At 50.2% G+C, this 25,217-nt stretch overlaps 1 protein-coding gene across 3 annotated transcripts in view; it reads left to right on the top strand.

Moving 5' to 3' along the window:
• The window catches only part of OLFML2B (olfactomedin like 2B), a 34,925-nt gene that overhangs the window by 6,670 nt on the left and 3,038 nt on the right, over positions 1 to 25,217 (top strand). The window contains exons 4-7 of one of the 3 annotated variants that reach the window (XM_041003362.1): positions 9,150 to 9,323; positions 12,823 to 12,825; positions 14,967 to 15,195; positions 16,731 to 17,258. In XM_041003362.1, coding sequence (XP_040859296.1) covers positions 9,150 to 9,323; positions 12,823 to 12,825; positions 14,967 to 15,195; positions 16,731 to 17,258 — 934 coding nt within the window. The remainder of the gene's footprint in view (positions 1 to 9,149; positions 9,324 to 12,822; positions 12,826 to 14,966; positions 15,196 to 16,730; positions 17,259 to 25,217) is intronic. The other 2 variants (XM_041003363.1, XM_041003364.1) reach the window with 2 other exon arrangements.

The following is a 25,217-nucleotide window of genomic DNA, read 5'->3' on the forward strand; positions in this document are numbered from 1 at the left end:
AAGAAAAAGATTGCATTTTTACAGAAACAAGGCTGACAGCCACTTCTGCTTACACCTGACCTTGGCAACTTGTGGTTTTCTATCCATCTGGGAGACACTGCCTTAGAAAGATAGCTGTGAAGGGAGAGCACAGCACTTGGAAGGCCAAGGTCAAGCATCTGACGCCTGAGAAGGCCAGAGGACTTGGGGCTGTATCCAAGGGCCAGACCTATGTCTGAGTCTGTTGAACAGCTGAGCTCTTGTGCTGGTCATGGGTGGGATGAGTGAGAAGTTGATGCTGCACTACCAAGCAGGAGGTTATCTTCTGCAGAATAGCACAATTGGGTTTTTGCTCAAAAAATATTATTTTAGTTGCGTCATTGAGATAGCCCTGTTTCAAAAATGGTATGCTAATAGTAAACAATGGACCATATTAAAAGTAATCTTTTAATGTTTGTGTGACATTTTATATATTTTTAAAAAAATCATTCCATACGCATTTAACCCATTCCTTCTTGTGATCTGGGTGGTATGTGAGACCCAAGGAAATTGCAGTTGTCTAAGATTATAGAGCTAAGGAGGTAGAACTGGAGTTCAGCCTCCTGGTTCTGGGTCCAAGACTCTTTCTAATCAAACCCATAAGTTTCTTCGAATCATCATCATCTGCCCAGTAAGCATCGGTTTTTCCTAACCAGAACTTACAAACAATGATTCTTCCAAGGGGATTTCAACGCAGAAGTCTGGCTATGTTCCATATGTCCCATTAGATTGGATTAAATTTGAGTTTGAGATGGTTCCATCTGGAGGAAGGTTTCCACAAGCTGGACATTCTAAGGCAATGGAGTGCTGTGTGGTGGCAGTAGAGTCTTGGGATGGGTCTGGGCTTCTGGACCCATGGAGTGGAGCCCTGCATCTCTGCTTGAGGTCATCTCCTGGCTCATGCCTGCTGACTGTCTGGAGTCTGCAGTAATTGAAAAGACAGAATGTTGGGTAAATGGGAAAAACACTCCCTTTCTACCCTGACTCTGCAAGAGGAATGGAAGTCAAATTCTGCCCCTGGTCTTTGGAAATTCTTGAGTCCCCAGGGTAGTTTTCTGGAGGTCAGTCGGGACAGAGAGGATTAGATTGGAGAGGCAGTTTGCCCAGGGTGAGATCCGTGCTTGGCAATGTGATCAACTGCACACACATGCATCTATGGGTCAATAGAAGGAGCTAGGAATGGATACTTCATTTGCAGGTGAAACAGGAAGGAAGGAAAGAGAAAGCAAATCTGAACTACAGAGCCTCACCCCTTGGTAAGTCAGCTCAGGGAGCTTTGCCAGGTGCAGTAATTTTGAGTAAGTCATTTTTGTCTGAAATTGTGAAAAATAAAGATGCCGGAATAATGGCTAATCCTCTGCCTGCAAGTGCCAGCATCCCATATGAGCACCAGTCTCTCTTCTTTGTAAATCTGCCTTTCCGATAAAAATAAATAAATATCTCACAGGCACACAGATAAGTGCGTACAGAACTGTGCATGCACAGACTAACAGATGTCTGTGTACCACCACCATGTTCGAGAAATGAGATTATGTTTCCATGCCAAGAGCCACCCACAGGCTCCTTCTACTCATGCCCACTCACTGAGTCGGACCTCATCCTGCCTTTCCTGTTAACTGTCTTTCTTGCTTTTCTTTACAGTTTCATCATCTAAACATGTGTGTCTCTATGATAGTTTCACTGGGTTTTGAACCTTATGTAATCCTACAGAATCTGTGTCTGCATATGTTTGTGTATTGGTTGTCTTTGACTCAATTGTATGTGTTTTATAACTGCCCATTATTGTTTTTATGCCTTGTGGTTTATCCATTTTTACTGCTGTGAAGTACCCTATTAGATGAATATGCCACAGTCTACAAGTGTCTGTATATTCTGCTGGTGATGGATGTGTGGGTTGCTTCCAGTTTCCTGACTCTTAATGACCCTTTGAGTGTCCTGTACACAAACATTTTTGTGCAGGAACTGTGTGTGGTCAGTAGTTCTGCCTGTTTCCAACTTCGGAGGTTATTGCCAAATGGTTTCCCCAACAAGTACAAGTCTACACTCCCTCCAGCATGGTATGAAGGCTCCATACACATGCTACCCAACACTTGATATTGTTGCATTTGCAGATTTATTTCAGTTTGAAAAGTATGTCTTCATGGGGCCATTTCACCAGGTTCCAGAATCTTAATTCCCTGCTCCTGGGTGAAGCCAGTACTATTTTAGAACTGATCCAGCAAGAATTCATGGTGAGCATGCCCAGAGAGTTCCCCGTGACAGAGCCAGGCTGACCCTCGCCTACAAATGCCAAGGAGGGGAAGAGGATTAAGGAAATAAGATGTGTTCAGGAGTTGGGGAAAGTGGGGGAGATTGGTAGGCATAGAGCATAGGAGCCAGAGAATCTAAAAGGAAAACCTACAGTTTCCATGTGGCAAAGGCAAAGCCTGTTTATTGCATGCACTGTTGGGTATGGCACTGATTTGGCTCCAGAAAAGACTGCCCTAGAACCCTGGGAACCCTTAGAGACTAGACAGCCTGGCTGGCTGCTCAAGCCTGACCACGGAGACTGAAGGCAGCAGGACTGAGGCCTGGAGTACACCATCTGGAACCACGTAGTTCTGCCAGGAGCCAGTTTACTACCAGAGTAGAGAAAAAGACAGAAGGACGGGTCATTAAAGTAATCTCTGTTATCGAGACTTTAGCTGGATTAAATCATTCTCGTAAAAGTGGCAAATGTTTGTGAGGAAATGCCCCAGCCTCATATAGCTGCAGGACACCTGTTTGCAAGTTCTGGCTCTGCTAATGGCTGGGGCCCATATGCCTTTGTGTGTGTGTGGGTGCAACCTGTGTTTTCTGTGCCTGAAGCCTCGCCTCTTCTCCTGTGTATGTGGGTCTTTCTACCCTCTAGGGTTTGCAAACCCTGGCTGTGAGCATTGATGGGTGCTGGGGGACTTTGGGTATCAGCCGAACCTGAACCCGAACCTGTGCTTCTGATGAGGTTGCTTGCAAAGATGATTGAAAGTCCATGATGGGTTTATCGGACTCTTCACTGGCCCACTCCCTAGAATGGGCTGGGGGCTTCTCTCCCAAACCTAAAGCTCTGAAGATTGTGCTTCTGGCTGGGAGGCAAAATCAAAGGAGCTTCCCTGGCTCTGGTGGATGTACCTTTTCACCAACTTATAGGAAAATGCAGTTTTCATCAGTGCAGGCCTGCCTGGGCACTGGGGGACCTCTTTCCAAGCCCCCGATTTCCTCCTGCCCTGCACTGCCATCAGGGGCTCACTTCCGACTGAGGGAACTGGCCTGTGTGTAGGGCTTTGCCCTCAGTCCTTCTCCTTGGAGTGCAGGCTTGGAGGGACTGAATGCATGGCTGTCCTCTGGGGAAAGGTGAAGGGTCGAAGATAATGTTTCTGAGATACATTTCAGCTCTAATGTTATGTAATTCAATTTCCATCTTCATTTGAGTTCTAGCCAATATATTTCCTCTCTTGGGGCTATGTATACCTCCAATCTAATTTGCCACTGTGGAATGTAAAGTTTTCTTCTTGGCTAAAGGAGCTCAACATGCGAGAATCATCCTTCAACTGCTTAGCTAGAGCAGTGTGTAGCTGCCAGGACATGTAGCTCTGTTCTCAGCGTGGGTAGCCCACCCCTAATGTAGAGTCTTCCCCCGAGGTCTTGGTTTCTTGTTCTTCACTTCTGACTCCCCTTTTGGGGTCTGGGTGGTTTGAGGGTGACCCAGGCATGAGTCCTTTCTGGTTCTTCGCCCGGTCCATGATGTACAAGAGCTCCCTAACAGCTGTTTGGTTCAGTGAGGGATTTAATTGGCAGCTGGTGATTTCTTGAGCCCAGGCCTGCCTATCTGTCCTCATCAGCTGTGACTGGAGGGATTGCGCAGTAGCCTGCCTGTCCTGCCGTCAGGAGCTCCAGCTGTTTTCCTGGAGCTAAGGGACAGCTGCGGCGGGGGTGGCAGTCTCAGATCACAGGTCCCAGCTATGACGAGGAGGGCTCAGGGAAAGAGATGGGCAGGACAAACTGTGAGACTGCTTGCCCCACACCTGCTCCCTTCACTCCACCAGGAATCATGTGCCTTCTACCCTTAGGTTTGCCATGTGCCTTAAGGTCCTGTGCATATTCAGCCAGGTGGCCTCCCAGGCAGCCCCTCTTAGAGCCAAGGTTTTGCCCACCCACAGTCAGTCCTTGTCTGCCAACCAACACCCCGGCCTTAGATTCCTTCCTGATTGCCCAGCCACACCAAACCTTAGCTCTGCTATCCTTTTGCACCTGCAGATCTGTCACTGAGATCTTAAGAGTCTGTCCAGCCCCTTGCCCCTCAGATACATCTGCAGTCCTACTAAGTGCCAGACACCAGCCACGCCAGCCCCTCCTTCGTTCTTCACATTAGAAGGCAGGCGTCATCATTCTTTCTTCAGCTGTGACCTAGAGCTGATTCATTACATACCTTACATGGTTCTAGGTGGTGGGTGTTTTACACTCGAGTGTTGCCTCCCTCCCCATCTGCTATGCACACCCCTGACTGGCATCAGAAAGCAAGATCCTAGAGAACTGACAGAGCTCCTTTCTGGGTTCATCTTTGATCCTGTTCCCTACATGTTTGACCTAAGCTGGTGCCCAGTTCCACTCCTGCCATACCCGTTCTCGTCCAGGAGCTGGCAAGATCAGGATGTAGTCCATAGCCATGGAGCAGCCACCCCTATACCTGCAGCGTGGCTCCTTCAGCGTGGGTGCTAACCAGTCATACTCGGCACCTCCAGTTCCGCTCACACTCCCGTTCTCCCTTGCTCAGGGGCCCTGTCTGGTTTCCATGCATCTGTCTATCATCAGCACCCAACACCTGTCCCCATCTGGTGTTGAGGGTTTGTTCTCAGAAGACACCCCCCAGTGTCCACTGCCTGCGCCTCTGGCACATAGTCATGGTTGGAGGAGCGCCTCAATCCAACGACTCCGCTTAGCCCAGGGACTCCTCACAAAGGTTCCTAGGGATTTCATTGTGTCCGACCTTCCACACAGTCCCCTCTGTGCCTTTCTCCCTCCCCTTCATTCCTCTGCCAGGATCTTGCCAAGGGGCTGCGGGGTGGTGCACTTGCTCCTGCCCGATAGGATCCTTCCCCATTTCATCCAGCCCACTGCCAGCACTGCCTGCCCCTGAGCAAAGCTGCACACATCATAAATGTCAGGGTTGCAGCTGTCCCCGAGGGGAAGAGCCTGAGGCATGAGGTCATGGGCTTACCCACCTTCCAGGGCAGAATTGAGAGAGCCCTCTGGGCGGACAGCATCCCCCTACTCCCTCCCACCTCCTGGGAGGTACCCCACAAAAGGCCCTTGGTGCAAGGACAGCAGAGCCCTTGGCGAGACTGCCACCCCCCAGGCTGGGAGCAGCTGAGTAGGGGTGTCAGGGAGGGGCTGCTGCGGCTGCTGCCTAGGGGACACCAGCTGGCTTGACCCCCCCTACCCTAGCGGCCCAGGGGGTGATGCCACCACTAGCCTGCTGTTTATTCAGGCGGCTGGTGAGCTTTGCCATTCCCTGGGGCCAAATAAACTATTGCTCCTCCAAATTCTCCAAGCCAGACCCGCTCCCATGCTCCTCTGGGGAAGCCCGGAAGAATGGCTCCCTCACAGAAAGCAGGAGGAAGACTGAGAAAAAGCCCTCTAGGGCCTAGAGACCCAGGGATCTGGGAGGGCAGGGCGGAACAGGGGCAGCATCTAAGGGGCTGGTCCTTTACTCACAGCATGTCTCACACTGGGCTGATGGAGACTGTCCCAAGGTGTCCAGGGAGCAGGTGACACTTGGGCCATGCCATCCAGGATGCCCCATGGTGCTAACGCCTTGCATGGCTTCCTGGACAGCAGGTGTGGGCTGCCTCAACCCTCTCCCTAGAGAGACAGCATCCACGGCACCAAGGAGTCAGTGCCTATGTGTTCACATCCCTCTGACTTCATTGCCCCATGGCACTGTTTCCTAGCAGATGTTGCCATGTTTGCTGCCTAGTCTTTGCTTCACACCCCCACTAAGGATGGTGTTTGCTGGGGTGGGGACCTCAACCATCTTACTCATCCTTGGCAGCCCAGTGCCAGCACTGAGCTCGTGAATGCATTAGCGAATGACTGAAGCGCTTGGATCCCTGGCCCTGCTGGGCAGTATGAACTGCTTTAAGTGAGGTCCCCGCAGGAGGGAATTCACAGGTGCTTCTCTCTGCAGGTGCTTAGGGATTACAGATATGCTTGAGCCAAAAGGATGGGGAATTTCTCTTATCCGTTCCCTTGCCCATTGACCCCTGTAACACAGCATCTCACTTGCACATTTCTGTTCCTTTATCCCACCACTGTCCTCTGGTTTGAGGCAATGGTCCTCAGACCTTCATGGGTGTGCAGAAGACTTGGGAGTCATGTTAAAACTCAGGCAGTGCTTCCTCAGGGGCAAGGGGTACCCACGACTGCATCTCTGATAAGTCCCTGCAGGATGTTAGTGTCGCTGGTCTCTGGGCCACCTGCACCTGAGCAGTTTAGATCTGAGGGAGTCACACCTTTGTCTGCATGTGCTCTGCTTCTCCTGTCTCCTGAAACCGAGCTGCAAGTGTTCTCTGGCTGCTTTGTCGTGCTTGGTGCTGCGAGGGCTGACTGTGTCCCAGCCTTCCCTGGGCTCTCTGTGGTGTCCATGTGAACTGAAGAAGTGGGAACAGCAGGCCAAATTTTTTTGAAGCTTTTTTTTTTTTTTGAAAGGCAGATTTACAGAGAGAAACAGAGAGACCTTTCAACTGCTGATTTGCTCCTCAAAGAACCACAACAGCTAGGACTGGGCCAGGCCAAAGCCAGGAAACAGGAGCTTCATCCAGGTCTCCCACATGTGTACAGGGTCCAAACACTTGTGCTGGCTTTTATACTTTCTCAGGCACATTTGCAGGGAGCTGGATCAGAAGTGGAGCAGCATGGGGCATGAATTCAAGATGTTGGCATTTGAGATGTTGGCATCACAGGCAAAAGCCTAACGTGCTACGCCACAAAGCCAACCCTCCCCCATTGTTATTATTATTATTAGTGATCTTGGGCAAATCACATCTTTACCGTGTGCCTCAGTTTCTCTTTGTGAAATGCAAGGTTAGGCTTCAGTTTTGGGATGTGTTCCAGCTGTAACATTCTATGGTTATTTCCAAGCAAATCTGTGCAGATTCACTCATTTAAGCCTCCTGCAACCCATGGAAAAAGTGCTAGTATTATCCCCATCTTAAGATGCTGGAGACATCACAGACTAGCAGCACAACATTGAGGTGTGAAGACAAAGTTTCTTCTAGAATCCTTGCTCTTAGCCATCGCACTTGACCTCCCTGGATTATCTTGATCAGGAATGATAGCACAATCAGTAAGACGACTCATGCTGGGTGTACTCAAAATGAAACTGCTTTCTAATGGGCTTCAGCTCTCACAGTTACTTCTGTGCAATTTAGAGAGATAGAGTTGGCCCGAGCCCTGTGGAACACACTGAGTCCTTCCAGGGCCCTAGGTCTGGCATACAGTGAAATACCAGAAGAATGGCATGGCCAATGCTTCTGGGACCTGCTTAGTTCAACACACACCTATTGGGCTCCTCTGAGCAGTCCCTGTGGGAGCCACTGGAGCCACAGTGTCTGGACCTTATGATCCATGTTGATAGGCACTCATCTCCCCGGGCTCAGAGCCACTATGCTGCCCTGGAGGACATTAGCGTCACACCAGACTGCAAGACTGTGCCTGGGAGTGTCTGAACTTTTACACTTGCCATGTTTGTTTATTAAAGACAGACAAAAGGCACACACACCCTTAATTTTACATGGTTGCTTCGTCTACGGACATAAACAAGACCCAAAGGAGGCCATCACGTCGGACACTGCAGATGACGTGAAAGAGGAGGCTGTTACAGGGCTGATGCAGCTTTCGTGTGATCAAATCCCATCCGAAATTTGCTTTCTCCAAGTTTCCTTTTTAAATATCTTTTTAAAAAGAGTTATTTGCTTTAATTTGAATTGTATATTTGTAGAGAAAGAGACACACAGAGAAAAGTCTTCTATCCACCGGTACACTCCCCAAATGGCCTCAATGGCCGGAGCTGAGCTGATCTGAAGCCAGGGGCCTGGAGATTCTTCCAGGTTTCCCAGATGGGTTCAGAGTCCCAAGACCTTGGACCATTTTCTTCTGCTTTCCCAGTCCATAAGCAGAGATTTGGGTGGGAAGTAGAGCAGCTGGCACTAGAACTGTTGCCCATTAGGGTGGCAGCATCACAGGGTGGAGGATTAGTCTGGTATGCTACTGAGCCAGCCCCTCCAGAGGTTACTTCTGACTCCTCCAACCCTCTTTGAGTTCACTGATCCTCACATGTAGCTCTTACAGAACCTCCTGTGGTGGTCACCATTGCCATTCAGTCATCATTGTCATCCCTAACCCCTACAACCTAGGGTATTGCAAGAGTTTCTGCCATGGCTGCCTCTTTCCCACTCACAAGCACCCAGCAGTGTTGGATGACTGACATGTTACTTTGGCCCTTTGGTGTGAAAGACCAGAACTTTTACAGGTCTGTATTGTGGCTGATTGCCAAGTGGGGGTCATTTAGGGAAACCACTTTTACGAGAAAATAGGAAAGTTTGAAGCTAGCCTAGCATTCTGCTGTGTAAATGATACTGCCAAAGTGCTGGGGAGGAGTTGGTGCTCATTAGAAAACTCCACTCACTAGCCTTGTTTGGCCACATCTTCTAAAATTGCTCAAAAAATCCTACTTTCACTAATTCTCATGCTGATTCCCATGCATGGGGTGCAAGGAAACAGAACCTTTTATGATGTTTTGCATCCATAAGTAAGGGAGGATTAAATATAAACAATAGAATAAGCACAAATGTCGTGGTGGTCCAGGGACACAACAATGTTATTATCAGAAAGTCCGTGGCAGTTTGGGCAGTATTTTCAGAGCTGGATGACCCTGGAAATGCTGCTGGGGTGCCTGATACCCATCACCAGACCATGGCTGGGCACACTGTTGGGCTCTGGTCACTTGCTGACTGATTCTCAATCTGTTTTCTGTGTCCCCATTCTCTGGCTGCCAGCTCATCCTGTTTGTCTACAAAGCATGTGAATAGATCCTGTTTTTAAATGTTTCTTCTCAGGAAGTTTCTAAAAACCTCACCAAGGAGAATGAGCAAATCAAAGAGGATGTGGAAGAAATTCGAACTGAGATGAATAAGCGAGGCAAGAACTGCTCCAGTGCCATTCGAGAGGGCATGCCAGACATCCGCTCAGCCCTGCAGAGGGATGCAGCCGCGGCCTACGCCAACCCAGAGGTACAGCCCAGTCGCCATGGGGGGGCCTCTCATCACAGCCCCTACCTCCACGAAATGGGAGAGCCACATCTCTCTTTTGCAAGGAGCATTGTAGGGTGCAGCACATTTCCAGTTCTGGTTTCATCTCATCTGTGTGATTCTTGTGTGGGTTGGATGCGCAGGCGTTGATCCCCTCTGATTTCACACTGAATCCCAGAAAGGTTCAGTAAGGACTCAAATCAGAGTCTCCTGTGTCCCACGACATTCCAACCCCTTTTGTGAGTGGCTTTTACATTTATAAGGAGGGCATGACTGCTGGCTTTGCTGGAGCCATCCGGCATCTCCTGCTGCTCCCCTGACACAGTTATTAATAGCAGCTCATTTCACTCACAGAAATGTTCCAGTTTGGAAATGATAAATTATGTGGTCCCCTTTTTTATGAGGGACTTTGCAATTTCTACTGTATTTCATTACTGCGACATGTGATCGGCACCACAGCCTTGGAACGCAGGCTGGGTGGAGAGCCAAACCTTCATGTTGCAGATGAGGAAACAGCTCCTGCGTTGCCCCTGCTCTCCTTGCTCCACTCTGCCATGCAGGCAAATATCTCAAGACTCTGTCCCATCCCACTCAGGTGTGTTCCATGCAAAGTTTCCTGTGTGTGAAATAGGACAGTCTGGTATGACTTAGGTGATTCATTTGCCTCGCCTAAAAGTGCCTCCCCATGTGTGTCTGTTATTTTTATTCTAATCACGAAGTTATGTTTATGTGCCAATGGTTAAATATGTTATTATTTAATTTATTCAGTCATCTCATAAATTGATATATCCAGGAAATAGGCATTCTAGGAAAGAGGACCCACAAGAGTAGAAGAGGACCCTGGGAAATTCTGGTGGCAGGATTAGAAAAGTCCTGTTAGCAAGGCAGGTCTGTGTGAAATATAAAATGTAGTGGGGGAAAGTCCCTGGGCAGGCAGGGGACAGCAGCACTTAAGAAAGAGACCTGGCTTCCTTTATTAGGTTGCCAAGGGTGTGTGGAGTCAGTGATGGATGGCAGGCAAGTTGGTGTCCAGGAGTAGGATCCAGCGATGTTATTAGGGGGGTTCCCTCAGTCTTGGGCAATCATTGTGGATGTTTTGGGCAGGACCTGGCAGAGACAGAGCCCCTGGACTAGTGTCTTTGTGTGTGGTGGTGTGAAGAATGTGAGGACTGTTACTTAGGTCATCAGGCGTCAAGCTAGGAGAGCAAGACTGGGTGATGAGGAGGGCTCTGAGCCGCTGGCTGGAGGAGCTATCCAGCTGTGGGTTCAGGAAAGCCTGGACACACATGATCTGACAGCAGGGTGACAGGCACGCCAAGGCCAGGGCATGAAGCCCTGAACTCTCCCCAATCTGCAACTTGAAATAAAAACAATTCCAAACCATAACACAAATATAAGGGAGGCCAGTAATTTCCTAGCTTTTCCCATGATGACTACTTAGATGCTTTCTTTGGGAATATCATCTTCCTTCAAAAATGATTTCTATTCTCATGTTGGGTGCCCCAGACATGCTGGCTACCAAGCATGTGTTTAGTCTACATGGTGGGTCACCCATCAGTGACTGGGTCTGAGCTCACAAACCAAACTATCAGGGGACATTGGCACTGGATGGGGCTCTGAAGGCACCTGCTCAACACATCGGTGGCCCTGCATCTTTTATCTCCTTCTCCTCAGCTGGCCCAGTTGCCTGGTGGAACCAGGCACTCCTTGCCTCGCTGGTTCCCAGTATCCCATTTGGCCAGGCTGGCGAGTTCGTCTGGTATCTTGATGACACATTGTGTGGTATGTCCAGGAACCCAGCTCAGATTTCCCAAGGGCAAACAGCAAACCAAATCAAACACACCAAACTCCTTTTCTCCTTGCTCAGCAGCATGCTTTCCTCAGCCTCGGCTTCCCATTCATCACACTGCTGAAGTTAGCAAAATCCACACAGACCAGGGTGGTTAGGCAGAAGGGGAAGTGGTGAAGCAGACCCACATGTGGGCTGGGCCTCGCCCTTCCCATCTCTTGTCTCATTAGTGAACCCCATGTGGAAAGAGAGGCGGGTAGGGGCAGGGGTTTGGCTGTTTATTTTCAGGGTTCTTGTGGATCGTGTCAGGGGTTTTTTTCTTTTTCTTTTTCTTTTTCTTTCTTTCTTTCTTTCTTTCTTTCTTTCTTTCTTTCTTTCTTTTTTTTTTTTTTTTTTTTTTTGAATAGTGACTGGTCATTTTTGTTGGCAGCCTGTCTCAAAGATGATCCTGGCTTACAGGGTTGGCAGGGGACTCCAGGGACTGGTTGGGAGTTGGCATATTGGCTGCCAGAGGTTGAAGTCATACAACAAGACTCTTGGATTGACAGAGAGAGGAAATCAAAGCTTAGTGGGTGCAGCTGCTGCCTGGTGAAGCCTGTCGCCAGTGGATCCAAGGAAATTATATATTCCCTGGCAAAGGCTGTCCATGCTCTTGCTCCATCCTCCTGGGCTGGGACAAAAAACTGGAGTTCCTGCCCTGCCCTGAGAGCCTGGAATTAAAGACAGTTCTTGGGGTTGGCCACAAAGGAATGACGCCTTGGTTCTGCAATGCAGAGGGAGACCAAGGCCAATCATCAGATGCCTCTCAGCGTCTGAGACCAGAGTTGTGGCCGGGGCCTCTTGTCAGCCACCAGGCAGTTCTTGCCAGTGGGAAATGACAGTTCTCTGCAGCCTGCTGGGCAGCAGTCAGTCCATGGCACTGAGGACTTGGGCACCAGGGCGAGTTTTTGGACAGCTGATGAAGTGGTCTCATGGTCATGGCTGTAGTGAGGTAAGTGGGAGGACACTGGCTCTGAAGCATGCAGTCCTGGACCTTGTTACTGATAGGATGACTTAGTTAATGCTCTCCCAGCTGCTTAGTTGGCCTTCAACCAATTGCTGGGTGATTGAAGGAACCCCTGGCTTCCTTATCTATCGAACATGGATGGCTGCCTTGCTCATTGCTCTAAGAGCTAAAATAGGCGAAAGGAATATGGCCATGACAGGTACTCACTGAAATGTCACAAACAACAGCCAGGTATCCCCTGCATCTGCAGTCAAGAATGAGGAATGGAGGGAGGAAGGAGCACCCATAGGGGTGGGTGCTGCCCTGGGCACAGCTGGGCACGCCTGACCTGTTGTTGCTTCTGGGCATCTTTGGCCTCAGCCAAAAGAGGCAGGTGAAACAGTGTCACCTGCCTTCCCAGAGCCTATCACTACTGTGTGTTGGGCAGAGAGACACGCATGAATAGGAGCTGTCCTATCTGTGATACTATGCAGCTAAATCCTCATGTCATGGGAAAATCAAGTACAGTTTTTGGGGTGTGGCTGAAAGTAAGGATTCTGGGCTTTCTGGGGGCTGATGTGAAAGATCCAGTAAGACCCTGACTTGTCTCCTGCTGCACAGAGTAGGCTGTGGTGACAGGGTCCCCATAGCAGACGAGGAGTGGTAGTAGAAGGACTTGCTCTGCCATGCAGCTCTGTAGTCAGCAGGAAGTTCACCAGAGGCCTAGGCCCACAGGACTTGAGGGAGCTCAGCCACCTGCTTCTGGCCTGAAAAAAGGGTATTGGGATGGCTTAGGGGCCTGGTTCCCATGATGCTCCTCTGGGGCTAGACCCACTTGCAAGTGGCCTGACTTGGAGCACAGTCAGCTCACAGACTCTGTGCCTAAGGTCCTTTGCTTTCACAGATGGGGTTGATAATTCTGGGCAGGAGCGTGACTGGAAAGACCTACAAGAGAGCAGGATACCCCACTGGGCAGTGTGACAAATTAAAGCGAGCCCCTTGGCTCTTGTCACCCAATGGGCCAGCAGATCTATGAAGGACAGGACAGTCCTTCTTCATAAGAATGCCCAGTGGCATTCTTATTGTGCCATCAGGATGTCCATATACAAGGTCATGGGCTGCCCACTGGAAATCACTGGGCTTAATGAGATCAAATGCTGGCCACAAGTAGAAACAGCACCTTGGGATTTATTAGGATTCAAAAAACAGTTTCCCAGTTAGGGAGCACTCATCCAGGAGTCTTGAGTAAGAGGTGATCTCCGCCCTTTCAGATTTCCATTGTCTGCAGATACACCAGCACTCTTAAGTGATGCCAATGAAAGTAGGCTAGGAAAGGTGTTGTGATAGAAGCATGGGCTTGTATCCATTCAGTGTGTTCTGCACAGAGTAAGAGACCCAACTCCAGTGGCTTAAACAGTAGAGAATTCCTTTATTCTGACACGTAAAGGAGCTTTGGAGGCAGACAGCTCAGAATCTCCTCATGGTCACAATACAGCTGCTCAGCTCCAGCCATCCTCTTCGTGGAGAAATAAAGAAGTGAGTGAAAAATGTTTCCAGTTAAGCCATCCTCCCCCTCCCCATGCTAAGGAATGTTTCTAGAAGCTCCTCCCACTGACTTCTACCTATACCACACTGACCAGACTTCAGTCCCACAGCCTGTGTCACCAAAACAGTTCTCCATTAGTTAAGGGACAAAGGGGGAGAGGAGTCGGATGTTGAGAAGTCCTTGTCACAAAGAAAAAGAAAAACCTAGGGAGGAAGGAGGAATTCTGGATGAGAATTTGCTTGGGGGCCTGAGTTTTGGCTGAGCCCTGAGGAGTGGGCAGATTTCCATCAGTCACTGCATGTCCAGGGAAAGAGGGTGTAATGACAGAAAACACGGTCTCAACAGAGACCCACCTGCTCAGGAGAGCCAAGGGGCACAGGCAGCAGTGAAGTCACTGGAGTACAGGGGGGCTGGGAATGAGAGAAGAGGATGCCTCATGGTTCAAGGTCAGCTTCTAAGAGCTTGAATGGCCAGGCCAAGCACTTGGCGCTTTATTCTGTGTGCAGGAACAGAGCGTTTGGGGGAAGATGAGTGAGTTGTGGTTTACACAGCCCTGTCTGATGGCTGTACCAACACTCATGCTTCTTGATGAGGTGTCACACGCTAGGGTTAGAGTTAGGATTAGAGAGTAGGGTTAGGGCAAGGGTTAGATTTAGGGGTTAGGATCAGAGGTCAGGTCTAAGGTTAGGTTTATGATTAGAGGTGAGGTTAGGGTTAAGGTTAGGACTAGGGGTTAGGGTTAATTAGGGGACAAGGATAGGATTAGGGTTAGGGTTAGAGGCTAGGAGCTAGGGTTAGAGTTAGGTCTAGGGTTAGCTTTAGAGTCTATGGAAAGGATTGGGGGGATTTGGGCTAGTATTAATGTTAGGGTTAGGTGGGTTAGGGTTTTGCTGGCCCAGCCAATGCCCCCTTGCTTTCTTATGGATCTATCTGGAAACAGCTTACTCTAGATCTAATTGACCCAGCATCACTAGGCCAGAGCTGAGAGCAGAACCACTTTCTGGGCAGTTGGCATTTGGTTAGAGACATTGATTCTGGAGTCACACTAGCTGGTCACATCCTGCCGTGTAGCCTTTTGTTGGGCCTTGGGCAATTTGTATGGTTTCTCTGCTTCCTGATCTTAAATGTGAATTATTTCTGGGACTGATGAAGAAGAGTGTATCATTAATGATTATGAACATATTCAGCATGCTAACAGGCCAGGCTCTGAGTGAGAGCTGTTGTTATTATAGCATGGCCATTGCTACAGCATCACCCCTGTCTGATTGCGCTGCCCTGGCCTCCCCTTGTGTCTCCTCTTCCAAGCAGTATGAAGAGCGTTTCCTCCGGGAAGAAACCGTGTCCCAGCAGATCAGTTCCATCCAGCTCCTGCAGACGAACCCTCTGGCCCCGCCTGAAGTGGTGACACCACAGCGGCCTTCGCACCGGCAGGTGCACCTGAGGGGCCATCCAGCCTCCAAGCCCACCGTCATCCGGGGCATCACCTACTACAAAGCCAAGGTCCCTGATGAAGAAAATGACATCGAAGAGCCACGTGAGTTGGGGCCAGGCAGGACGGGGAAGGAGATGCCCTGTGGGCCAGGTGCAGCCATGTCTTCCTTGCAGCTTGCTGAGTCTCCCTGGGCAGGTCACTTAGCTTCTTTGGACTGACAGAATGGAGCATGACTGAGCCTGAAGGGCCTGCAGGATGATGAGATTGAGGTTTGGATGCAATGATGTACAGAGAGGCACACAGTGCGTCTCCTGCCTGTCCCGGGTGCTCCTGAGGCCCTGTGCTTCCTGACAGAGCTTCTAGCACCTTCTCGTTTGATCTCTGCCTGTCGTAACTCCTCAGCAGGAAACAGATGTGCTGTTCCTCAGTCCCCATCTGGTTCCCTTAATACCCCCTCTTCCTGCGTTCCCTGCACCACCTGCCTCTGCCTCTTGTCTCCTTTATGTTTTCCTTGGGGGAACTGCATGAGGTCCCTGCTGTTCTCTCCCTACTCTGCTGAAGGGACTTTCTTCCCACCTCACCTCTAACACTGCAGCCTCCGGTCGTATCTCCCTGTTTTTCTTTCCCTCTGTCTGGGTTTTCTCCTCCCGACAGCTGGCATGATTGCTGTGCCCATTTTTAGCTGTGTTTTTATGTTATTGATTTGTGGGCATTCTTTACATATTTTGGACCCTAGCCCTTTGAGATCATAGGTACTGCAAGTGCTTCTTCATCGCTGTGGCTTGCGCTGCAGCTCTGGAATGGTATTTTTAATGAGCACACAAAGTAAATGGAGTAACTATGGTTTTTTTTTCTGCCAAAATTCTCTGTATCTTCCTAAGAAATTTTTACCTCTCATCTCTGCTCAGACCCCTGTAGTCTCTCTCCCATTTCAGTCAGAATAAAAGTCGAAGTCCATACCCAGCCCCAGCCATGCACAATCTGGCTCCTGTTTCATCTGTTGCTGCACCTCCAGTTACACGCATACTCTCAGCCTCATCCACACTGGCCACCGCCGTGCTCCTGGAGTTCAGTGGGCATGTTGCGGCTTCATAGCCCTTGCACGGCTGTTACTTTGCCAGAGTCCTCCCACTGCACCTGTAGCTGCTCCTGTAGCTCATTGCTGCCATTCTGGAAGTCCCATGCTGAGTACTTCCTGCTCAACCGTCTGGACTCACCTTCCCCTACTCCGCCTTTCCCCCGTAGCACCTTTAGATGTACAGTCTGCCTATTTAGGTCTCTATCAGCAGGGAGGAGCTCTGTGAAGTCTGGGATCTGTACAGGTCTCATGATTATACATGTTGTCTGAATGCTTGTTGGCCCAGTGATTGATGACTGCCTCCCCAGCCAGCAGGGTTCGCAGCCCAATTGTGCATTGAGAGCCCTGAGCAGGGGCTGCAGCCTATTCAGAAAGACCCTGTAGGAAGGACAGATTCCTTTCCTTTATATCTCCCACCACATGTTTCTTCTGAAATCCTAGCTGGCTCCATCCCTGAGTCAGGTCACCACACTGCACAGAGGAGCACCTCTTGTGTACCTACCAGTTGCCACTTGTTTTCAGTTAATGGTGGTTCCTCTGCCTTGTGCTTGCTTCACAGATGATGAGCTGTTCAGTGGTGAAAATGGAGTGGATTTGCTGATTGAAGATCAGCTCCTGAGACACAAAGACCTGCCCACTAGTGCCACGCGGAAGCCCACAGCCACCTCTCAGGGAACCACCAGGACCACTGACCCAAGTACCCGGGCCATGCCCTCCTCCCCAGCGCAGCCCCCTGCCTCCCCCTCACCTGCCAGCTTCCCCAGCCCTGCTCTCCCTGCCTCTGCTCAACAGCTCTCTGCAACATTCCACACCTCCTCTGTGGTCCTTCCAGACCCTCTCCAGGAGACGGGCCTTCAGCCTTCCACGCAGGAACCAGCCACCACCGTGGCCCATGCGGCCACTGCACCACCCGTGGCTCCAGCTTTGCCAGCATTGGCTCCTGAGGATGCTCCAGAGGAAGCCACATTTACAGCAACGGCTCCTCCCACCACCGTCAGGACAGACTTGCCAGGCAAAGCCCGTGGGACCGTGCCTGACAGCCCCACCCTGAGTCCTGAAGAAGAAGATGACATCCGGAATGTTATAGGTGAGCTCATTTGGCCTGGCTGAGGTGTCCTGGACAGCCTCTGCTGAACCTAGACATAGGTTGAAAGGGGAAGGAGGACTCAGATGGTCAGGTTCATCTTCTAGAAAGACAAGTAGAATTACACTTCAGAGTGATGACTGCCTTTACCATTCAGGGTTTACACACTCAAAGTGTGTCCACAACAAGGGTGGGACCGCCTTTACCTTATTAATCAAATAATAAGTGAGGAAACAGAGCACTCCCACCTGCTGGTTCATAAATCACCCCCTCCCTACTCAAGCAAGGCTGCCTGCAGTGACACCTGGCAGGGGCCAAAGCCAGAAGCCCAGAACTCAGTTGAGGTCTGACTCTTGAACCATCAACGCTACCCACCAGGATCTACATTAGTAGAGCACAGAGGTCAAGAGTAGAGCTGGCTGTTAGACCCCGTGTGGGACACAGGTGTCTTAACCAGCTGCTTAGCCACTAGGTCACACACCTGATCCCCCTCTTCACTAAAATAGATATTGAACTTGGTGGAGCTGAGGTCTCACCTTCATCAGTCCGTTTTACAAGCATTTGTCAAGTACTTTGATACATATTACTGTATCTAGTGATAACTCAGCTAAGTTTCCTTATTGGTGGAAAGTTCTAGAATCATAGCATAGTGGGAGCCAGCACAATCTCACATGAGTCCTAGACTTGAGGGACAGTGGAAGTAGTATTGTATCACTCTGATGAAGGTTCACTGAGTTGGGGTTTGAAGGATGAGTAGGAGTTTTCTCATCAGACTGTTGGGTCTGAAGAAACAAGTTGTATTCCAAAAGCAGAGAGAGCATCAAAATACTTTCTGAAAACTAAAGCTCATCTGACAGAAGACCTGGTTGGAACTGTCCTCTCCTTTTTCTTTTGGAAGCCTCTTTCCCAACCCCTCCTAAAATAAGGTTCCAGCTACTGCCAGAGAGGAGGTAGGCCAAGGGGTATCTATGGGGTCTCATCTTGGGCATGGCTAGCTACAGGACTTGGTCAATCCCTGTTTTTCTCTGGTGAAGTCTGAGGTTTGCTAAGGACCCAATTCTTTCATGATAGTCTGCAATGTTCTGCAGGAGGTCTGCTGGGCCGCAGAATAGCAAGAGAGTCCTATTGGGGGTGCGCGCACACACATACAGAGAAAAAGAGAGAGAGAGAGAGAGAGAGAGAGAAACCCAAAAGTCCAGAATAATGGCAATTTGGGAATAGAGACATTGTCAGTAAAAATGAGCCTCAGGGCAAAAATCTCAGCAGTCCTGGCCTGGGTTTTGCTGAGCAAGAGAGCAAACCTAGGGTCACAGAGGTTGGGGTGAGAGGAGGTGAGAGTGTTTTCCTTGCCACAGAAGGCTGATCCTCGCTGCACAGACAATCCAGGCTTTGAAACTGTGTAAGCCCTATATTCTCCAGCTCACTGCCATTCTTGGGTGGGAGGAAGAGGCTGGCTGGGAGATTTGGAAACCTGCCCTCACTACCTCTCTACAGCTGGCTGGACCACCAACAGTGAAGAGAGGCTGCAAGTAGGACATGCCAGCTTGTGGAGACTTTGGGGGATGGTGTTGGCCAGCCAGGGAGTCTCTTGCTAGCCGAGTATCGAGTTCTCTGCCATCTCCACAGCCCACCTCCAGCTGAATTCCACTCTCCTCTCCACCTGCCTCCCTTGAGTTTTACCTCAGCCGTCTCTTCTGATGTGGCATGTATCTTTCTGGGCTTCTTGGGGCTCTGTGTGCCTCCAACACCCTGTGTCCTGGCAGCTGATCAGCTGGTAGCAGGAACTGAGGGATACAGGCATGTCTTCTGCTGTTGCCCAACAGTCCAATAAGGTAGAAAACATCATGGTACAGAGGATATAAGGTTTGCTTAAAGGCCAGCCTGTATGAGACTGGCACTGTGGCTCAACTGGCCAATCTTCTGACTGTGAGCACTGGTGTCCCATGTGGGCACTGGTTTATGTCCTAGCTGTTCCACTGACCATCCAGCTCACTGCTTATGGCCTAGGAAAGTGGTGGAAAATAGGCCAAGTTCTTGGGACCCTGCACCCATGGAGGTGCCTGACTTCAGATGACCATGGAGGCTCCTAGCTTTAGTTAGTTGAGCTCTGGCCATTGTGGCCATTTGGGGAGTGAACCAGTGGATGGAAAATCCTTCTCTGTAAAATCTGCCTTTTCAAAAAAATTAATTTTTAAAAAAGGGGGTAATAGTCTGTAGAGTTTTCCAGAAAGTCTGAAATTCTTGCTTCATGTATCTACTGCAGGCGAAACTTAGAGGTTGTGTTTTCTCCAGATATCTAGAGTTGACACAGGAGGTGGCCCAGGGAAGAAAGATTTGATGAGGCAGGTGATGTGAGTTTGTTTCCAGGAATCTTTTCTTTTTTTAATTGTTTATTTAAAAGGCAAAGTTAGAGAGGGAGGGAGGGAGGGACAGAGACCTTCCGTCCACTGGTTCACTCCCTAGATGGCCACAGTGGCTGAAGCTGGGTCTATCTAAAGCCAGGAGCAGCCATGACATCTTCCGGTTCTCCTTGATGGGGGCGGGGGCACAAGCCTTTGCACCAGCTTCTGTTTCTTACCTAAACCATTGACTGGGAGCTAGGTCAAAGTGAGTGAGCAGCTGAGACTTGAGTGGTGTCTACATGGGATGCCAGCATTGCATGTGGTGGTCTTACTGACTGTGCCATGACACCAGCCCCTCTAGACAGCACTTCTAATCCCTCGTCACTGTGTTGTGTCTACCTCTGGCTGCTGTTGGGTGAGTGGATTCCTTTCTGGAACCTCCTCGCTGGACTTCTTGACATCCTGCACATGGCAGTCATGTCTCACGTGAGGTGCTGACGTCTCCCAGTCATGAGCAGAGTTAAAAAAAAAATTAAATTAAATTAGAAAAACGCATTTGGCTGAAACACACTCAGGCCATTGGCTACCAGGGAAGGGCTGTTTGCCATTTTGAGTTATCCGGCTATTTTGATTTTTGATCAATTTAAGATGTGGCTCTACACGCACCCTTGTTTAGAAGGAACATTTTGTCCCATCTTATCCCCAATCTGACTTTGTGATACTTTATGATGTCTTCCTCTTGGAGGAGTCATAGAATTCTCAAAAAATTCCCCCAAACGAATGACTTGGAATGACTTGGAAACTGTCGTTGGCAGCACAAGTGAGTATGTGGCTGTCGCAGAGCTGGAGGACTGACCGGGAGAGGATGACACCGTGATGGGTGGGCACTGTGGCATAGGAGAGGGTAGCGCTCTTGGGTGCCACACCCCTGTGCCCACTTCCCCAGCTCTGGGAGTCCCGCACTGCTGGTGCAGAAGAAAAGCCATGGCCATACTGCTGGCCAAGGCCAGGGCTCCCAGACTTCCTGGTGTGTTTATTAAAAGGGGCTTCCGAGGAGTGGCTCAGGGCTGCTGGGGAAGGGCAGACACAGAGGACAGTCAGCTTATTATGATGCCAGAGAGAGCTTGTCTTAATATTTGAGTCTAGGAAATATCATGATCTGTGAAGAATGTCGCCCCCACAAAGCACACGACCTTTCACCATGTCCCGGGTCATGGCTTGTGTCAGGGTCGGTCTTGTGTCAGAGAGGCTGCTGTGGGAGCAGCCCCAGGAGGGAGATGCTGACAAAAGCTGGGGCGGCAGCTTCTGGTGCCTCCACAGTGCCGAGGTTCTTCCTCGAGTCACTGGACAGCGCACACCCTGGTCCCAGCCTCTCTGTTAAACTATCTAAGCCTCTGGGAACTATCTAACCTCGAGCCACTGAGAACATCACTTGTAACACAAATTGCACTAGAAAGGAAAATATAAAGTGGAGCTGCTCTTTGTCAATGGTGGGACTAAAGGTTACACCAGAGGTACAGACAGAAGTGAATGAGATGGAGTCACTTCCCCAGAGTGACCAGCCATGTAGGGAAGCAGTGGCTGGTTCAAGTGGCAGAGCACATGGGAGACATGGAAAGTGCCAGGTGCATGTGATCCAGTAGCAGCATCACCAGACTGTTGGGAGACTTCATTCTTATAAGTGGTCCTGAGCTCACCGGGCCCACAGAACAGAGAAGACCCCTTCCACATGGAGCCACCAGTGAGATCCAGGGTGGGTAGGAGAATGGAAAACAGAAGTTCTGGCCCAAACTGGGGTATAGGAGGGAGTCAGGAACCTCAAGATAGGGAGTGAGGCCCTGCTGATGAAGGGAATAAGTTGAAAGTTAATTCTGAAATGATAGATAGGGCTCAAGGGTGAGTGATATGTGAGTTCAGTGGGTGTTGGTGAACTGATCTAGAAACATGACGCCAATCCAGGTTGTCATGGGACTTGGGCTGGAGGAAGTGCTAAGGCTCACAGAGGAAGCCCAGGGAAGAGACCAACAGATCAGCTACTTTGAATGGCCAAGGCAAAGAAGGAGGGTGGCATTGTAGAAAGAAGGAATGGCATCAACAAGACACCAGATATGCAATAGCATGGTCAAGGCTAACCATGTCATATGTATGGCTTGGTGCAAAGTGAAAGCACGGAACCCCCTTGTTTGAAAAGCAAGGTAAAAAGGAAAGGAAAGGAAAGGTAGTAAATATAAGGCTATGTGTGTGTGTATGTGTGTACATGCCTACATTTCTCCCCTTGTAGTGGTTTATTTGGTATTTTATGCTGTCGGCAAAGAAATATCAAAAACTCAAACACTAGCCTAAATTTTACATTCGTCTTTATATTTTGCAGTGTTAGTTTTAACCACAAATGTAGTTGTCCCTCAGTATCCACTGGACTGTTTCCGACTCCTCTTAGATACTGAAATCTTCAGACTCATCTCTTATGTAGGAGCTCATACTACTTGCATATAACCCATGCCCACCCTTCATTTCTAGGTTACTTATAATAGCTATTACATTGTAAATGCTATCTGAATAGTGACCATACTATATTAATTGTGGAATAATGCCAAGAAAAAAAGTCTGTACATGTTTAGTACATGAGAAATTTTTTTCAAATACTTTGAATCCATGGTTGGTTGAATCAGCAAATATAGAATGTGTGATCTTTATTTTAAAGCACAAATTCAAGGGTAAAATTCTTAAGGCAAGGACAGGGAAGCATGAAACCAAGAGTGTTGACTGACTGCATAGGTCAGACAGCCAAAAAGCCAGCCCTGGCCCAGGCACCCTGAGGAATGCCAGCTGTTGCATGGGCCTGAGAGATCCCAAGCTGGCAACCAAGGGGCCCCGTTCACCTCAAGAGGTGTTTTCATGTTCCTGAATGTTAGAGCCTTCTAGCCCGCTGCTCTGCCAGCTGGCCACCACTTCTGTGGCCGCTCACAGTCTGAACCTCAGCCTGCCCAGCCCCTGGGGGCATTCAGGCAGGCAGAGGGTGAGATGTGAGGGTGGCCCTGCAGAAGGGGCTGCAGTGCTGGGACAGGGACTCGGGACTTCCCATGGTGGCTGGAGATGCTCCATCAGGGAGAGTGTACGCAGAGGTCATGTTGGGAAAAGCAGCTCGAGGACAAGTAGACAGCAGGACAGGTTAGAAGAGGGCTAAGAAGAGCCAAGAGAGCAACTGACAGAATTGAAGTGATCCAGGCAAGGAGCGCAGAGGTGCAGAGGAAGGGCTGAAGGGTGAAGAGGTGGAAACCGACAGATGAGAGCCAATAGCCAACTGGAATATGGGGGAGGGGAGAGATGTCACAGATAACCCAGGTTCTGACATGGCAGATGGGTGGTGTGCCGTGCCTTCCTCTAGTCAGGAAGTACAAAAGAAGCAAATATGAAATTGATAACCCAGGAGACACCCAGGAAACAAGCACAGCATGCCTAGAACCAAGATCTCAACTAGAGTCATCAGCAAAAGAAGGGAAAGGGCTGAGAGGGGAGCTTACTGGAAAGTAGTGAGGCAACAGCATAGAAGAGAAACCAACCCAAGAGCAGAGCTGGGGAAGGATACCTGGGGAGGTGGGTGTCAGGGAGTGGAGTCTGCCCCTGAGAGAAGGAAGGCCAGGGAGGGGCGGTGCCAAGCTGGCCCACAGAGAAACTTCCTTAACCAGAAAAACGGGGTGAGAACATCACCACTAGGTGATGCCAGGCATTCCGGGCAGCAATCAGGAGGAGTTGGGGAGCACCTTTTGTGGGTGAGGTCAAGTGTGTGCCTTATCAGGGGGCTCAGAGGGCAGGAGAGGTTCTGGTTTGTAGATTTCTTCTTTTAGGGTGCCATTTGTGTTTCTGGTACCCTTTGAAGCAGGGTCAGCTGGTTCCAGGACCACCGATGATTAGATGAGCTGATTCCTGGGCAGTGCTTGGTGGACATAAGCTGGTTCCATTGCCGTCATGCTGGGCAGTGTGCTCTGGGCAGGCTGGAGGAGCAGGCCCTCTGAACAGTCCGCTTCCCTCACCATCTGACATTCCACCGAGGAGGAGGCGTGAGCACGCAGCGGCCCCTCCTCACAGCTGCCCCTGGCTGCCAAGGCTGGGAGCGCCTCCTCCCTGTGTGGTGCCCTTCTGGCCTCAAGGCTTCCTGACCTTGTGCCTTGATCCTGTCCTCAGGTGTTCTGATATCACAGACATGTGTCTTGCTGCCCATGCCTGAGCTGCGCAGCCTGCACGGAGCTGGCCAGGATCTGGTCCAAGGGCCCAGGTGTCAGGACCGCCAGGCTGTGCAAGCGGGGGCTCTTCAAGGGCCAAGAAGCTGACTCCTTCTGTATCAGTTTCCTATGCCACAATCCCCCAGAGATGTCTTCCAGGGCTAACACTCAAAGTGCCAGAGGCGTGCTTCTTTCCAGAGGCTCCAGGATGGAATACTTCCTTTTCTGGCTTCTGGGGACTGCCAGCACTCCTTGGCATGTGGCCACTCATGTCAGGCTCCATATCCACTCGTCACATGGCCTCTTCCTCGTCGGTGACTGGATAATCTCCTGCCCTCCCCATTACAAGGAAACTTGTGGCTGCACTCACAGCTCACTCAGATCATCTAAAACCATCTCCTCACTTGAAGACACTTGCCTAAATCCCATCAGCAAACTGCCTTTTGCCATATAAGGTCATATTTACAAGTGTTGGGATTAGGACCTGGCTCTTCTTGGAGGCTGTTTTTCAGTCTACAATGCCATGCTGTGCCTAGAGCAGGTTCTGTATGGGGCACCCTTGTGAGGTAGGCAGAGCATGAATTCTACTTGATTGCAGAGGTAAATGAAGCCTCTCTCATATAATGGAGACCACCCAGACTGTGGAGTCAGCGGCAGGGCCAAGCCCCATCAAGGCCAAGCCTCTGACTTCCAGCTGGGGCCCTTCTCCAGCCCCATATTAGGGACCTGCATCGCAGAGATGGGATTAGGTGGGGGAGAGGTGCTTTCCTGGAGCAGCCCAGGCCATCAACGATTGGGGAAGCTTTGGAGAATTTCCTGTGTTTGGCCTGAGAGGTGGCAAGGCTGTGGCAACCCCAGTAGCTGTGGCCCTCACGTGGCAGTTTATGGTGCTTGGGGCATGGGCTTTGGCTGTCTGTGAGACACAGAGCTGTCGTGCTTCTGGGCCTTGCCAGGGGAAAGGGGCACCTAGCTGCCCCTCCCTAGGAATGGCATGTGAGGGCCTGCCTCCCCAGACTCAGGGCATGAGGTGTGGCTCCTCCGCTGGCAGTCACGGCCCCGTTCTGTGCCAAGGAATGAGATACTTCCCATCAGATCTCTGCTGCCAGGGCTCAGAAACTCCGCTATTTTATTACTCTGAACAGATGAGCTCAGTTGGGGTGTTGGGGAGGAGATTCTGTTGTTTGTTTCCCAGAGACGGCATCTCTTCCCCACTTTATCACACTAGAACTTGTATGCCCTACACTGAGCCACCTAAACCTGGACAACTGCACCCAGCTACGGGACCCATCTGCAAACCAGGGCTAGTACCACGTCCACGCCAGCTTACACCAGAACTGGAGCCGTGGGTGCAGCTGCTGCCCCTGTCGTGTCAGCTGTGGGTTTGGGCTCCTTTCTCAGGG

The sequence above is a fragment of the Ochotona curzoniae genome, unplaced genomic scaffold, assembly GCF_017591425.1.
Source record: "Ochotona curzoniae isolate NIBS_2020 unplaced genomic scaffold, NIBS_Ocur_1.0 scaffold_2683, whole genome shotgun sequence".
Classification (NCBI taxonomy): Eukaryota; Metazoa; Chordata; class Mammalia; order Lagomorpha; family Ochotonidae; genus Ochotona; species Ochotona curzoniae.